This window comes from Equus asinus, chromosome 22 (genome assembly GCF_041296235.1).
Source record: "Equus asinus isolate D_3611 breed Donkey chromosome 22, EquAss-T2T_v2, whole genome shotgun sequence".
In the NCBI taxonomy this organism is placed as follows: domain Eukaryota; kingdom Metazoa; phylum Chordata; class Mammalia; order Perissodactyla; family Equidae; genus Equus; species Equus asinus.
In genome coordinates, this window is record NC_091811.1 from 54,559,468 (window position 1) to 54,574,350 (window position 14,883).

The 14,883-nt window shown below is 57.0% G+C and overlaps 1 protein-coding gene across 1 annotated transcript; it reads right to left on the reverse strand.

Moving 5' to 3' along the window:
* Positions 1 to 507: 507 nt before the first annotated feature.
* Positions 508 to 8,807, reverse strand: SP7 (Sp7 transcription factor). Its single transcript, XM_014847522.3, has 3 exons — positions 8,611 to 8,807; positions 8,107 to 8,134; positions 508 to 3,417 (listed from the first exon to the last, which is right to left on the reverse strand). The coding sequence occupies exons 2-3, from the start codon at positions 8,125 to 8,127 to the stop codon at positions 2,143 to 2,145; spliced, it is 1,296 nt and encodes a 431-aa protein (XP_014703008.1). The 5' UTR covers positions 8,128 to 8,134; positions 8,611 to 8,807; the 3' UTR covers positions 508 to 2,142.
* Between the last annotated feature and the right edge of the window lie 6,076 nt (positions 8,808 to 14,883).

A 14,883-nucleotide genomic window follows, 5' to 3' on the forward strand; every position in this document is an offset into this window, starting at 1 on the left:
AGTCGGGCCCGGGGGAGCGGGCGGGGGCAGCGGCCGGTGCGCCCTTAGTCCGGCGGGGGAGCCCTGGGGGGCGGGGGCCACACAAAGCCCTATTGTGGCTCGGGGACGGCCGCCACAGAGTGGCTTTTGTTCCTCCGCTAACTCCGTGGCGGGCACGACTGATTGCAGGCCCGGGGCAGGGGGCGGGGTGCGTGCCAGGCCGGGTCCGCCCGCCGGGAGCCGCGCATGGCCCGGGGCGCCGCGAGCGCGGGGCGGCGCGCAGGCAGGTTACTGCCCCGGCAGGGTCGGTGGGTGCAGAGTCCCGGGAAGAGCCGGGCAGGAAACCGCTCGGCCTTCCCAGCTCTGCAGAGCGCCCTGGGCGGTCAGCGACTGAGCTCCGCCCGAGGGCCCTGCCGAGGAAGTCTGGGCCAACGTGCATAATAGAATGCCCATGGGGAGTCCCCAGTTTGCCAAGGAAAAACCTGTGGCTCACCCTTCTTTACCCCCTTTCTCACCAGGACAAAATTTAAAATCGAACTTTTATTTATTAAATTAAAAAAAAAAAAGACTCCATGAGGGCGCGATCCCTTCCCTTTCCACAATATGACCCCCTTCCCAAGCTCCGGCGACTTTCACCCTTGAACTCGGGGCCTTAAGGGGAGCAGGAGATAGAAAAGGAGGATCCGAAGTCACAGGAAAGGCATTCAAAGGCACGAAGCGGCTTTAAAAGTCACTGGAGGTGGAGTTGGGAGCATCGGAAGTCCCAGGTTGGGGGCCTGTGGCCGCACCCCCAAATCAGCTTGGGGACCTCTGTCCGCCTAGCTCTATCAATTCTTCCTTCTCATGGCTTCCAGGCACCAGCCTAGCACAGTGCCCTGCACAGAGGAGGCACTGAATAAATACTTGATTTATTTGAATCTGATCCCAGAGAAAGCCTTCCCCACCTATTCTTCAGGAGAGGCACCGCCAAACCAATGTCCTCCTCTTGGTAGGTGGGCTTCCCCAAAGAGCTTGTCTAAGATGGCAGCTGCAACTCTCCATAACCACGGCAACAAGGGAGGAGCCTGAGGGGGTCATGGTGTCAGGGGTGGGGCAGTGGAAGAACCTGCTCTGGGGTCAGGGGAGCTGGGGTACATTCCAGTCCTCCCCTCCATAGGACTTGAGGTTTCACAGCTTCTGGCTGGGGCTGGGAATATTAGGGATCTCCTAACTGAGAGATACCCCATCAATTCTTTAACAGATCCTGCTAGTCAGTCCTATTAGCAGAGATCCCATTAAAAGAGAAACCCCGTTAACTGAGACCCTGACGATAGAAATTCTATTAACATGATCTCCACTAACACTTTTTCTCTACAGAGATGCATTTGGCTAAAAGTTCCCTAGTAGAAATGGACCTCTTTCCCTCCCCAGCTCACTCTACCTGACCTGTCATCATAACTTAGATAAATAGAATTATTATTATTACTATTCATTTCTCTTGGAACATAGGGGTTAAATATACAGGCCTGGGGGCAGCCTCCCTGACCCTGGGGTCACCCCATCTTTGGGATCAGATCCCCACTGGTCTGCCCCCCTCTTGGCACCCTGCTTCCTGCCAGGTCACTAGCCCCAATCCCCCTAACTCTGGTCCCTAATGAAGAGGCCACCAGGGGGCAATAAATTATCATCATCATCATCATTGTGTTTGTAAAAAGGAAGAACGCTCCGGAGCGCGGAAAGCAGTAGAATAAGAAGTTGAGAAGACTGGAGCCTGGAAGCTAAGGGATAGCGGTAAATAAGCTTGGGAAGCAGAAAGGATGCAAGTCAAGGAGTTAGTGAGATGGAGGAACAAAGTGTTGGGAGCCCAAATGGAAGGAAAGTGAGTTGATGTGGTGAGAGGAGAGAGAGAGGCTGTGAGCAAGGGCGAGGAAGCCAGAGTGCAGAAATCAGGCACAAGGTAGAGGGCCTGAGATGAGCGTTTGCAGAACAGGCTCATGGCCTGGGGAGGAGGTGGGCTGAGGAGGCAAGCAGGGTGATTCCCAGGCCCAGAATGGCCAGAGGAGAGACAGAGAGATCCCCAAAGGGCAGCGTGCACAGGACAAAGGGAGTGAGGGGCAAGCAGTGGTCCACGAAGCCAGGAGAGGCTGGCAAGACAGCCCTGGGGCTGGAGACTCTCCACCCAGCTCAGATCTCAAGCAGGTTGCTCTGCTCCGGGCTGCCTCCAGGGGCTTTCTCTGGGGGTGCCGGCGAGGCGGAAGGTCGGGGCGTCTGACTGGCCTCCTCTTCCCCCGCGCTGCGGCCCTCGCCCAGCTCCTTGGGGCCGCTGGGAGGTGGGCCTGGGCCTGGCTCGCCATGGGTGCGTTGGTGCTTGCTCAGGTGGTCGCTCCGGGTAAAGCGCTTGGAGCAGAGCAGACAGGTGAACTTCTTCTCCCGGGTGTGAGTGCGCACGTGGCGCTCCAGCTCGTCCGAACGCGTGAACCTCTTGCCGCAGAAGAGCCAGTTGCAGACGAAAGGCCTCTCGCCCGTGTGCCAGCGCAAGTGGGCCTTCAGGTGGGAGGCCTTGCCGTACACCTTGCCGCAGCCGGGAATGTGGCAGCTGTGAATGGGCTTCTTCCGCAGCCCGGCTGCGGCTGCCCCCAGGCGCTCCAGCTCTTGGCAGTTGGGGCAGTCGCAGGAGGAGCGCCCTGCTCCACTGCCCCCATATCCACCACTGCCCCCTGTGCCTGCGCCCCTGGGGGGCTTGGCTCCACCACTGCCCTCCAACTGCCCACTGTTGCCCACTGCCTTGGGTTTATAGACGTCTTGGGGCAGGACATGCTGTGGCCCTGGTTGCAGGAGGTGGGGAGCTGGGTAGGGAGCTGGATTAAGGGGGGCAAAGTCAGATGGGTAGGTGGGCAGCTGGGGGTTCAATGGAGGCTGAGCAGGGCCTGTAGGCAGTGTCCCTTGCAGCCCATCCCCCTGGCCCTGCCCACCGCCTAGCCAGTTGCCCCCAGGGTGCATGTCCCACCAAGGTGTGGGAGCATTGCCTGGGCCTGGTGAGATGCCTGCATGGATCCCTGCCTTGTACCAGGAGCCGTAGGGGTGTGCCATGTCCAGAGAGGTGTAGACACTGGGCAGGCAGTCAGAAGAGCTGTGCCCCTTGGGCACTAGTAGCCCAGGGTCCTGGGTGCCCGTGGGCCCAGGGAATGAGTGAGAAAAGGGAGGGTAGTCATTGGCATAGCCCGAGGTGGGTGCTGGAGGACTGCCTGCTGGTGAGAGGAGGCCATTGGTGCTTGAAAAGGGGGCTGGGTAGGCATCCCCCATGGTTTTGGGGGCTGAAAGGTCACTGCCCACAGAGTAGGGCTTCTTTGTGCCTGCTTTGCCCAGTGTCGTTGAGTCCCGCAGAGGGCTGGAGCCACCAAATTTGCTGCACGCTGCTGTTAGCATGGCCAGGGGACTGGAGCCATAGTGAGCTTCCTCCTGTGGAGAGACAGGGGCACTGCTTAAGGGGAGGGAGAAAGTGCTGGAAGAAGGGCCAACTCTAGGACTGCGACCTGGAGACATGGAGAACAGAACAAAGGGGTCAGGGAAGAGTCGAAGACAATGGGGAACAGGGGTAAGAGGGGGCCAGTGAGGCCTGGGACCCAGGGCAGAGCTCAGATGGAGTCACTGAAGGGAAGCAGAGGCCCAAGACAGCAGCCTAACACCCCAACCCAGGAGGCGGGAAGCTGAGCTCACTGTGGAGCTGTTGGGTGTGTGCAAGGGCCTCCGAGGGGCTATTTCTTAAATAGTGGAGAGAGGAGCTGGGGCTGCAGGCAGCACCTGGATGAGGTGAGACTTAGCGATCCTGACCTCTGGAAGTGGGTGCAGAGCAGAGGCCATGGTCAGGGACGTGGAGAGGAAAGATGAGGCTCAAAGAGCAGCTTGGGGAGAAGGTGCGGTATTAGGGACTGTGGTTGCCCCCATTCCAGATTTTCCCAGCTTTACCCCGTATTCCACTTCCTGTCTCCACTTCATCTCCTGACTAAGGCAGTGGCCTAGCCTCCCCGAGGCCTCGTCCTCATGTCCTTGGTAAGGAATCTCTTGGCAGGGACTCGGGCTGGGGAGCAAGAGGAAGCAACGGCAGAGACACTGGGACATTGAGAGGGAAAAAGGCTGCCGCCAAGCCAGGACTGTGGCTCAGGCAAGAATGTCTTTCAAGCGGGCAGTGGGCACCTCCTGCTTTACGGAGCCTCTGGGAGGGCGGGAAGAGCCCGAAGTCCTCGTACCCCTCCAGGGCAGGGAATTGGGGTGGCTAAGATACTGGCTCCCAGGCACACCCCTCTGTGCCTCAGTGTCTCCTAACACGTAGCCCACATCACTGGTCTCTATTCACCCTTCCAGCACAGTGAGTGAAGGAAGACAGGTAGATGCAGGCATGGGGATATTTTAGAAACATAAAATGCCCCTAATGACCATCGTGCTACCAGGTCGAACCACCCTGACATTACTATCCCTCAGGAGCTCATGGTACCCCTACCTGGGTCAGCCTCGGGACATCACAGGAAGAGATGCCCTCCAGAATCTCCGGCTGGCATAGACAGGCATCCATTACTGAGAATCCCACCAAAAAACGTGCCGTCAAAAGCTGACCCTGTACATTTCCTTGACTGGGATCCTCAAAAGCCGATGTACCTGGTGCCTTCCCCATGAAGCTGAAAAGGAACCCAAGAGTCCAGAGTTCCCAGCCCTCCCCTCTAGCTCCTAGCATGCAGTATGTGTGTGTGACAGCAATGCTAGAGGTTGTCGCAGTGGGGGGCGTGAGCTGTCGTCTCCACTTCTGCACTGCTCCCCCTGCCCAGTCACCTCTCTCAGTCCTGTTGACCCCATGCACTCCCAAATTTTGAACCACCAAAAGCTTTCTCAAATCTGGCCCTGAGTCCTTCCCCGGAGCTCAGATCTCCCAAGCAGAGGGTAGGCTGAGGCAGGGCAGCCCCACAGGAGTCAGATCCGGGCCGAAAGCAGAAGGAGAAATGTAGAGTGCGAAGGAGAGAGGCTAAGCCCCAGAGACACGGGGAGCAAAGGACCCTGCACAGGGTGAGGACCTGACACAAAGCCCCCATGGGTGTGGAAAGGGGCAACAGAGGGGCACAGTGGCATTAGGGGGTGAAATGGGCAGGGACCCAAAAGAGCAGGAAGGTAAAAAGACAAAAGGAAGGGAGGGAGAGGGAGGAAAGCAGAATAAACAAAGAGAGGTGATGGAGAGTGACTGGGCTAGGAAGCCAAAGGAAAACAGAGAGGAAAGGAGAGGAGGAAGAAGAAAGAAGGGGGAGGAGGAGGAGGAGGAAGGCAGATTCCTACCTAAGCTCAAAGCACCACGGTGCTGGGCCCCAGAAAACCCCCAGACCAGGCCGCTCCTCCCTCCTTCTCCCCTGACCGCCCCCTCCCCCTCTGCCCAGCCCGGCCCGGCTCGGCTCCGCTGGTTTCCCTGCGGTCGGTTTATTTTTAAAAACGCCGACGCCGTCCCCCCGCCCGGCCCTCACACTGTGGCCACAGGGGCCTCAGCCAAGCCCAGGGACCCCACCCAGCTGTGGGGAGGGAGGGAGAGGTGAAGGAAAGCAAGCAGCCCCAGGACAACAGGAGACCCCAGCCCTGGGGAGCTGAGGCCCCCAGGGTCCCTGCGGGCAGGGAAAGGGGTGCAAGGCACCAGACCCTCTCAGATGACGGTCTGGAGGCCAAAAGCTGGGGGCCCTGGGGCTAAGTCTCACCACAGCCTCAGTTTCCTTCTCTTGTCTTGAGAACTGGGGAGACGGTCCGGGTTCAGAGTTCTAAAGATGTCCCCCATACCTGATCAAATGTATTACCTGGGGGGAACAGGACGCCCAGGAGTCCCACCTTCTGGCCGTTTTTCCCCTTGCCTCCACCCCACCATCCATTAAAAACAACAAAAACCAGGCTGGAGGGGGAGTCTCTGGAGAAGGGCTGAGCTAAGGAGCTGTCCCAGAGCTCTCACCCAGATGTGCAGCCGAGATGGGAGCCCCCTCTTTCCAGGGAGCTCACTTGCCCAGCTGACCTCCCACTGGAAAGCTCACTATACATCCAAGGGCTGATGGTAGGGGGCTCTGAGCACCCCAGGTCCCAGTTTCCAGTTCTCCATGTTTTTGGCCTCCTCCCAAGTTGTTCAGTTCTCCCAACTTCCAGTTCCCCATCCCCACCCAGCCCCCACCCCTTGTCCCCCTGTGTCATCTCACTCAGCCCAGGTGAGCCTCCCATCAAGCAGCAACTGCTTCCCCCTCTGAACCCCCAACTTCTTCCCACTGCCGGAGAGCCCACCCATACCAGGCCAAGGGCTTCCTGGTGGTGGACAGGGGAAGAGAGAAAGTTGAGGGCCCAGGTACCCAAAAAACAGGAGGAAGAGACAGAAGAAGTGGAATGCCCCTGTGCTGGGGCATCTCCAGCTCACAGGGACTGAGGGACGTGAAGATCCAGTTTCCACGACACACTGTCTTGCCAAGCGCTACCCCAATCCTGTGTCTTTCCAGCAGGCCTCTGGGCCAGCCCCTCCCCCAGGCACCAGTGCCACGCTGGCCACTCTGGCATGATGCCCATGCCCACTGACACTGCCCCTGCCCTGGGTGGACCCAGGATTTCCATGCACCTTGGTCCTCTAGCTTCCTCAAGACCAACCACAGTGTTTCAATGATGGCTCAATATAGAGTCTAGTAGGGAGACGGCAGGGTGAGCAATCTCCCCTCAGGGGGGTAGAACACAACACCTGGGGACCCCTGACTAGGTCCAGAGCAGTGACAAAGGGCCTGGTGTCTATCCCATTGGCTTGCATGCCATTCCCTCGAACTTGGTCACAAACTCACTATCGCCTAGCTTTACACACACCATTCCTCACTTGGGTTAACAAGATACTCAGACGGCCTGGCTTATACACACATACACCTGTGCTCTCACAGAGCCAGCCACGTGTGCAGGCGTGCTGGTTTACACTCTGACACTTACACTCAGGCCAATGAACACAGGCGGTGAAGGCCGCCAGCTCTGTCCCCCACACACCTTTCCCACAGGCCCATCACTCCTGGGACCTGAGCTGGGGCTCTGGGAGCCAAGATGGGAGCTTCTCAGGGGCCCAAGAATGCAGAAAGTTCAAGGTGACCGAAGGGGGTTGAGCTGAAGGGAGGGCCCTCTGGCCCCAAATTCCTGAGAGGGACCCAGAAAGCAGGACAGAGATGGTGACAGAGAAAGAGTCAGAGACCCAGAAGCAGGAGAATCAGGACATTCAAACTGGCTCTGAGTGCCCGTGAGCCCTCCGTTTCCAGCCATGCACCCTGAGTGCCCCAGACGCCCTGGGAGAGTCAGTGATTTCTCAAGACCCCAAACTCTGACCCCCATGGTACCCTAGTTCCCTCCAGTGCCAGAGGGAAGGGATGCTGGGGTCCCAGCCTGGAGGGGAAGTGGCCCAGTCCGCCCTGGAGCCTCCCACTCCCAAAATAGAGCTGAGTTTGTCTTTGGCTGAAAGCTAAATATTTGTGAGCCGGGCAGGCGGCCTCAGACCCTGGCCCTCCTCCTTGGTTCCCTCTCAGGCCTGGGCCCAGTTCCTCTGGTCAGCCCCCCCACATGCACAGGACTGCCCTTCTGCCTTCTCTGGTAGCTCACCTCCTCTCCTGCACACACCAGCCCAGAGGCCCAGCCCCCTCCCCACCTACAAACCAGACAAGACTCTGCTGAGGCTAAGAGTTCCAGAAGAGGACCCCAAGGAACTATACCCAGATGCTGCTCTGTGCCCACTCAACCATCCTCTCACTCTCTCTCCCATCTGCTGTGCCTTATCTGTCTCCCACCCCTCTCTCCCCGCTCCCCGCTCCTCTCCCTCCTTCCTCCATCCCTTTCCACTCCTCAGAGTTGGTGTGCTTGGCTGACCTTAGGGGTCCCTGCCTTCTTCTGACCTCATCCTCTCTCATCCTCCTTTGACTGCTCTCTGACCTCTGGCCCTGCTCTCTCCAACCCTTTCTCCTGCCCTCCACTACCCTCCTCTGACCCGACTCTTCTCTCTTCAGAGGGACCCCTGGAAGTGACAGGCACCACAGCAACTGTCTGTGTGAGTTTGGAGGTGGGGGGCGGGCAGAGATTAGGACCATTAAGATTGTCGCTGGTGTCCTGGGGGGAGGAGGGGGCAGTTACCTCAAGCAGGGAGGACGCCATCCTGAGGCTGGGTCCCAAGGAGCCAGGCAGATGGAGAGAGCCGAGCCGGAGAGAGAGGGAGAGGGAGAGGGAGGGAGAATGGGAGAATGGGAGAGAAGAGATCTAAAGTTAGAAGGGACTGGGGGGTGGGGGGTGGGGGGGCTGCTCTCTGTCTGTAGGGATCCACCCTCTAATTACAGCTTTCCCAGCGGAGAAGGCTCCGGATCCAATGAGCAGGGCGAGAGAGGGAGGCAGAGGGTCCAAATTTCCTGCTCCATTTGCTGAGCTCCCCAAAGAAGGGATCTGGGCGGGAGAGGAGACACAGGGCTTCCAGGGAAGGGGTGGAGGCAGGGGGTAGGGACATGGGCAAGTTGTCAGGGCGTCCTGGGGGGTGCTGACGGGAAGGGTTGAAGGGCCGGTGGGCCCAGGTGGCCCACACCCCGCACCCAGCAATCCCTTAGGCATCTGTGGGAACCCCTCCCAGAGCTCCCCAGTATCATGTACCTGGGGGATCTGGGCTGGGTGTCCTGGGTCTCTCTGGAGGTCTGGCAGTGGGAGTGCAGGCAAGGGGTGGCCTGAGGGGCCTGGGGGGCTCCGCTCCTCTCCCAGGCCAGCTCCACTCCTGTTCCCACTCAGGCTCCGATCCTACAATCCTACTCTGACTTCAGAGTCCTGGCTGCTGCTCTTCTGCTGCTGCTTCTGCTGCTGCTGCTCCTGCTGCTGCTGAGGCTGCCGCCCGCCCGCCGCTGCTGAGGGAAGGAACAGGAGGGAAAAGGAACAAACCCCAAACCACTAATTAGAGATCCAGGGGGGGGATGGGGATTGGGGACGACACTCACACAGAGAGACTGGAACACACTGACATACACACTCATGGACAAACACAGGATGAGACACGCACACATACAGACACAGTGCTACCCACGCAGGGGACAGCCACTGTCATGAATGAACACAGACAAACTCACACACAGATGAGCACGGTGACAGGGCTGGAGCACACACACCACACTCATGCCGGAGTTGACCACGGAGATGCTCGCCTCCCCAGTCACCCACCCCGAGATCAGGAGAGCAGTGTGCATGTGCGTGTGTGTGCGTGTGCGTGTGTGCTGTGACAGACAGGAGGCAGGGCGTGCTCTGGGGTGGAGGCTTCGGCTGCCCAGACTTTTAGGGGCACTGAGGCAGATTCCAGAGCAAGGTCTGGAGGGAGGGGCGCAGAGTGGGGGAGGGTTTGGCACAGGCTTGGGGGTTCCCCAGGCTGCCTCCCAATGCCTCAGTTTCACTCCTAGAAGGTAACACCTAGGCCTACCTCACTCTAGGGGGCAGAATCTGGATCTTCTGATTCTGAGAAAAGGTAAGGCAGGCAGGAGTGATGGTGCAGGTACAAAGTCATTGGGTCAACTCAGTCTAGCCCCTTTCGATTAACCCCCCAAAAAGATATGCTGTAGCTTCCATCATTTTTTGCCAGTTACTATTCCTAGGCCCCTCTTCGCCACAGACTGAATCTCCATCCTTTGCTGTATAGTCCTTCTTGTGAGTGATCATGCTTTCCTGGGAGGGAGCTCCTGGTTCCCTTTCTCATCGCCATGCATCAATTCCCTCTGCAGCAGGAAGAATTGAAGTTAGAGCTTAGGCAGGACTTCCCAACTTTGACTTCTCATCAAAATGGGGAAGAAGAGAAGGAAGGTCCACCAGGCTAGGAGAGGAAACCCAAAAAGTCTATTAACTGTAAACCTAGGCCCTGAGGTCAGTTTACAAGAGAGAGAACTGGGCAGCCAAGTGGTAGAACAAGCATCCCTCCCACCGTGGGGCCCACCCTGCTGAGGTTGTTTCCCCAACACTCTCCTCTCCCCATCCCAGCCCTGCCCATCAGAGGCAAGGAGCCTGTCCTTCCCCACTCTCCTCACTCCTAACACGGCCCCCTCACTTTCTCTTCCTGAGTGCCCCCTTCTCACTCCTTTGGCCCTCCCAGGTCTCCACGGGAAGTGGGGAGGAAGGAGCAGATGGAGGTCCAGGGAGGGTTAAGTGCACTTTAACCAGCAGGCGGGGTCAAAGTTCAGGGTAGGGCCAGAAGTTCTGGTTCCCCCAAGGAACCCTGTGGGCCCGACTTTTGGGGAAAGGGTTAGGGAACCAGGAGGTCTGGCAGACAAAGGAAAAGAAGCCAAAGAAGAGACACAGAAAGACCAGAAAGATCAAGAGACACACAGAGTAAATGAAACAACACCAGAAAATCAGAAGAGACACTACGGGTTGTAAGAGAGCAGAGAAAACCAGAAGACCAGGTACATGGCTTTAAAAACCAGAAAGAGCAGAAAAAACTAAAAGGAAGAGAAACAAGCCCAGAGGAACAAAGATGAGGAGACAATGGCTTCGGAAGGACAGGACAGAGAAAATAGCCGGGAGGCTTGGCCAGGTCCGGAGGAGGCAGAGGGTTAAGCAGCCAGGCAGGTGGGGGGCGGGGATGGAGTATAAATAGCGCATAATTGTGTCCGATGATTACACGGGCCACCCCACCCGTCTGCCCAAGAGGAAGTGCCGGTGGTGGGGTGTCCCCGTGACCTCCTGGTCTCCCCACCGTTGGGGGGGGCATCTGAGCCTGAGGTGCCAGATGGATTTCTGGGGGCGCCCCACTCAGAAGTTGGGAAGAAGGGGAAGCTTTGGAGAAATTACTGCACCACTAGCAGAAAAGCCTGAGACCAGTTAGGTTAGGCAGGCAACTGAGGCACAGGAGAAACGTCTAGACTCCAGACTAGAGAAAAGATGGCAGCTGAGAGAAGCGGTTGGGTCTCAAACTAGATTGGGGAAGAAAGGAAGAGACTGAAAGGGAAAAAGAGGAAGGATGAAAGGAGGTTCAAGACAGGGGCGAGGAGATGGGGGGCAGGGAGGGTCAACCTTCTCCATTTCCCTGGGGGCCTTAACCCCCAATCCTACCTGGGAAGGGCAGGAGTGCGAAGAAAGGAAAAGGGAGGAGCAGGGTCCCCAGGAAGATGTGAGCCAGGGCCCCTGATATGTCACCCCTAGTAGGATAGCCCCTGGACACGGAGCCCCCTCCCAAAGGTCTGTGCCAAAGCTAGGCAGAGGGGCTGCCTGAGCCCCCGCTCGCTACCCGCTCAGGACCCTGGGTTCTGACTTATCCACACCCTTTTTAAAGATAATCATACAGCCCAGCCGAGGCCCTGGTATTCCTGGGTCCTGACCCCCAAACCTACCCCCAGCGCCCTCAGGGGCTGAGGGCAGCAACTGGGCGCCCTGACCAAGGACCTGCCTCCACCCTCGCAGCCCTCCCTCAGCCCAGCCTCCCAGGGGGTGGGGCAGCCCGAGCAGAGGCGCCATGTGGCAGGGGCGGGTAGAGGCTGCGGCTCTGGTCCTTCCAGTACAAACCCCCTAGGCATCTGGTTTCTATCCACCACCCCCCACCACCCTGGGGGCCCCTCAGCCTCCGCCCATGGCCACCCAGACGCTGAACTCGGAGAGATGGATGCCCCTGAAGGAAGGGGTGGGAGGGTGCCTTTCTGATCTCTCAACCCCAGGACTGGGCTGAACCACAGGGACCACTCCCTGCCCTCCCTCCCCTAGAAGAATCAGGGTGGGAGTTTCTAGGTTAGAGGAGGTTGGATCTGGAACCTGCCTTAGTTCTCTCTAACGGTTTTGGATCTTTTTTGGAAACATCAGTGGGGGTGGAGAGAGTGAAAACTGGGGAGAGCGGAGCACTTCTATCCCCCTGCTCCTCAGGGAAGCTGCATTCTGCCCACTCTCCTAGTCTGGGCTTCTTCTGGCAGCCTGAGCCAAAGGGACTCCTAACCCTTCCTTCCTTGTTGTTATAGAAGGTTCGGCTACCTTAGAATCACAAGTAAACAGCGAACACAGCCCCCGAAATACAGAGATTGACACACTCTTAATACCTAATGAGGGACACACTTTCGGATATACACTTGCACACACCCTGAATTATGAACATTCATATGCTCTGTAGGCACCCACAAGGACACACGCTGATATGTATACATACACTATATAGACAATACTCACACCAAGACACTTACCCTAACCCCAATTACAAAAATGTACACACCAGTATACATACCTGCAGACAGACTCAGTCACCTAGAATACCCCCCACAGGGACTCACACAGACTCACATCAATACACACACTTATATATGTAGCAAATGTCACATACATACACCCAAGCCTATCATCACAATTTTACAGCTCTAGAGGTCCCTGATGTTCCCTAGAGGGGATTTAGGAACCCCTCTTCCTACCAGAATCTGGGGATAAGGGTGATGTGGAGGGTACTGCCAGTCTTACACATTGCTGCCTGTAACTCCTACTAGTGTAGGAACCTCCAGGGCACCTTTGGGGGACTCACTGATTCTTTACTCCCCATATCCACTAGAGTTCAGAGACCCAGATGCCCTGGCGAACTCCCTGGCCCTGGGGAACCCCGGCATCCCCACCCCCACCCAGACCCCCCCTGCTCTGCGGCCCCGCTGACTCATCTCTCCCTCTGTGGAGCTCCCCAACCACAGGGGCCTGGAAGAGAAGCCTGGAAAGTTGCGCTCATGTCCCGGGCCCCTGGTCTGGCCACTACCCCCCCCATGCACCCAGGCCTAGCCCTTGTCTCCAGTGGAGACACCAGCGACAGAGAACACAGAGGTGACAGGAAAGAAGAAGGCACCCAGAGGCAGGGAAACAAAGGGAGAGACGTAATGAAAACAGAGACGGTGGGGAAAGAGATGAGACCCTGAGGGACAGCTGCTGATCTGTAGGGTCCTCCAAAAGCAGCAGAGCTGCTGGCCAGGGAAACTCGTTCTTTGGGTGGGAGGAAGACCCACTCATGGCCTCGGGATGTGAACACTGCCCAGTGCCTTGACCTAGCATTCTGAGCCTAGGCTCTAGGAGCTTGGGGAAGAGGAGCCAATTCTGGGAGGCAAGGCTGAGGACACAGGGCAAAAAGGAAGCTTTTACGAGGCCAGCAATGTCTGTTTAGGGCAGCTTGGAAAAGGGGCTCCCCACTCCAAGACAAATGTACACACGTTTACACGTACATGCGTACCTCAACTCCCACCCTCTCCTCTAGGTCCCCCCATCCCCTGTTCCAGCACCAGGGCTACAAGGCAGGACCCCTGGTGCTAGCCCTGGCTCCCCTCTGCTCTGAGCCCAGTTGCTTTAGTTGACATTTGAGCTCTGAGATAACATAGCAGTTCCAGGGGAGGCAGATCAGAATCAGAAAGAGAAGTGCTATGGGAGTGGGGAGAAGGAGGAAGGATGGCAGGGGACAAAGAAGAAAGGGAGGGATGGGGAAGACTGAGGCCTGATTCGGGGCGAGGGAGCCCGGCCTGGGTGGGCGTCTCATAAGGGATCAGATTAAGACTCTGGTCCTCTCCAGGAAGAGCCTCTTTGTAAAAAAAAGTGCCCTGAAATCTGAAACATGAACTAATTAGTGTCTTTAAACAAACAGGACTTGGGGTGGTGGGGTCCTGATCACATCTCCTAGCCTTAGGAATGAACAACCCAAAGAAATGGTCCTTCAAAATCCTAGACCACATTTCCCGCTGTCTCCGACCTTCTATGATTCTCCTTGGTAGCAAGATGTCTTGAGATGTAGAGAGGACCTGAGGAGCATTCTTTCATTCAACAAATGCTCGGCGAGCATCTACTTTGTGCCATGCCCACGGGGCTAGGCTCAGGCCTGCCCCAGTGAACAAGACAGACCCTGCCCTACGCCTCACATATCAGGAGCTATCTAAAGAGTGGGAAGTATCTTGAGAGAGTAAGTACTGGTTTGGAGACAAAAGAGTGAATTTAAACCAGTGTTGGGGAACAAGGAAGACCTCCTGGGAGAAGGGATGACTAGGGAAAGAAACTGAAGGATGACTAGGAGTTAGCCAGGTGAAGAGAGGAAGAGTGTTTATAGGCGGGGGGCGGGGGTGGGGTGGGGGAAGAATATATGCAAAGGCCCAGAGGTATGAGGGGTTCATAACACTTTCGAGGTGCTGAAGGTTGTGACTGGAGCACAGACAGTGGAGGCTGATGGAGAGTCTACTCAGCTGGGCAAGGGATCTGAACTTGATCCTAAGGGCAACATATGGGAATATTTGTCTATTAGAAAGCTGACCCTGGCTGCAGAGAGGAGAACGGAATAGGGGCTTAGTGCTGGGCGTGCTGGGTAGATCAGCCGTTCGCTACGGTGTCAGCTTGGGCAGGCCGTTCAACCTTTGATGCCTTAGATTCTCCTTTAGTAGAGGGAAACATAAGACAGCAACCTCCAGGGTTGTTATAAGGATTAGGAATAATACATGTGGAACTCTTACCACAGTGTCTGGCACTTAGTAGCTATTCCGTAAATGGTGCCTATTAGTATTGTCGGAGTTTGGAGGAGGGCAGAATTAGAGCTGCTGCAGTCCAGGCAAGAGGTGGGAAGATGCGGCCTGTAGCCACATCTGTAGGGGGCTGAGGAGGGGTAAAGGCAAGGTGAGATTTAGGAGGGGTCCAGCAAGGACTTGGTGCTGGCTGGAGGTGAGCAGTTAGGGAGAAGGAACAGTCGGAAGGACTCCCCTTCATCTATGGGTTTGTGTGTGCCTGGGCACCTGGGACATGCAGGCCTCTTAGAGCGACCTGTTCAATTCTGAAAACGCCCTGGACAGACGCTGCATCCGGTCAACAGATGAAGGTGCCATGCCGTGTCTGAGGACGTGGCCTCCAGCCTCCCAGGAGGACCCACACACACACTCTGCCCTAATCCCTCCTTAACTACTTCCTTTCCCCTTT

What these genes read in the sequence shown, in the direction of transcription:
- SP7 (XM_014847522.3), bottom strand. Translation starts at nt 8,127, where the DNA reads ATGGCGTCCTCCCTGCTTGAG. An exon ending in TGGCGTCCTCCCTGCTTGAG is followed by an intron (nt 3,418 to 8,106) that starts GTAACTGCCCCC and finishes GTCTCTCCACAG; the next exon opens with GAGGAAGCTCACTATGGCTC.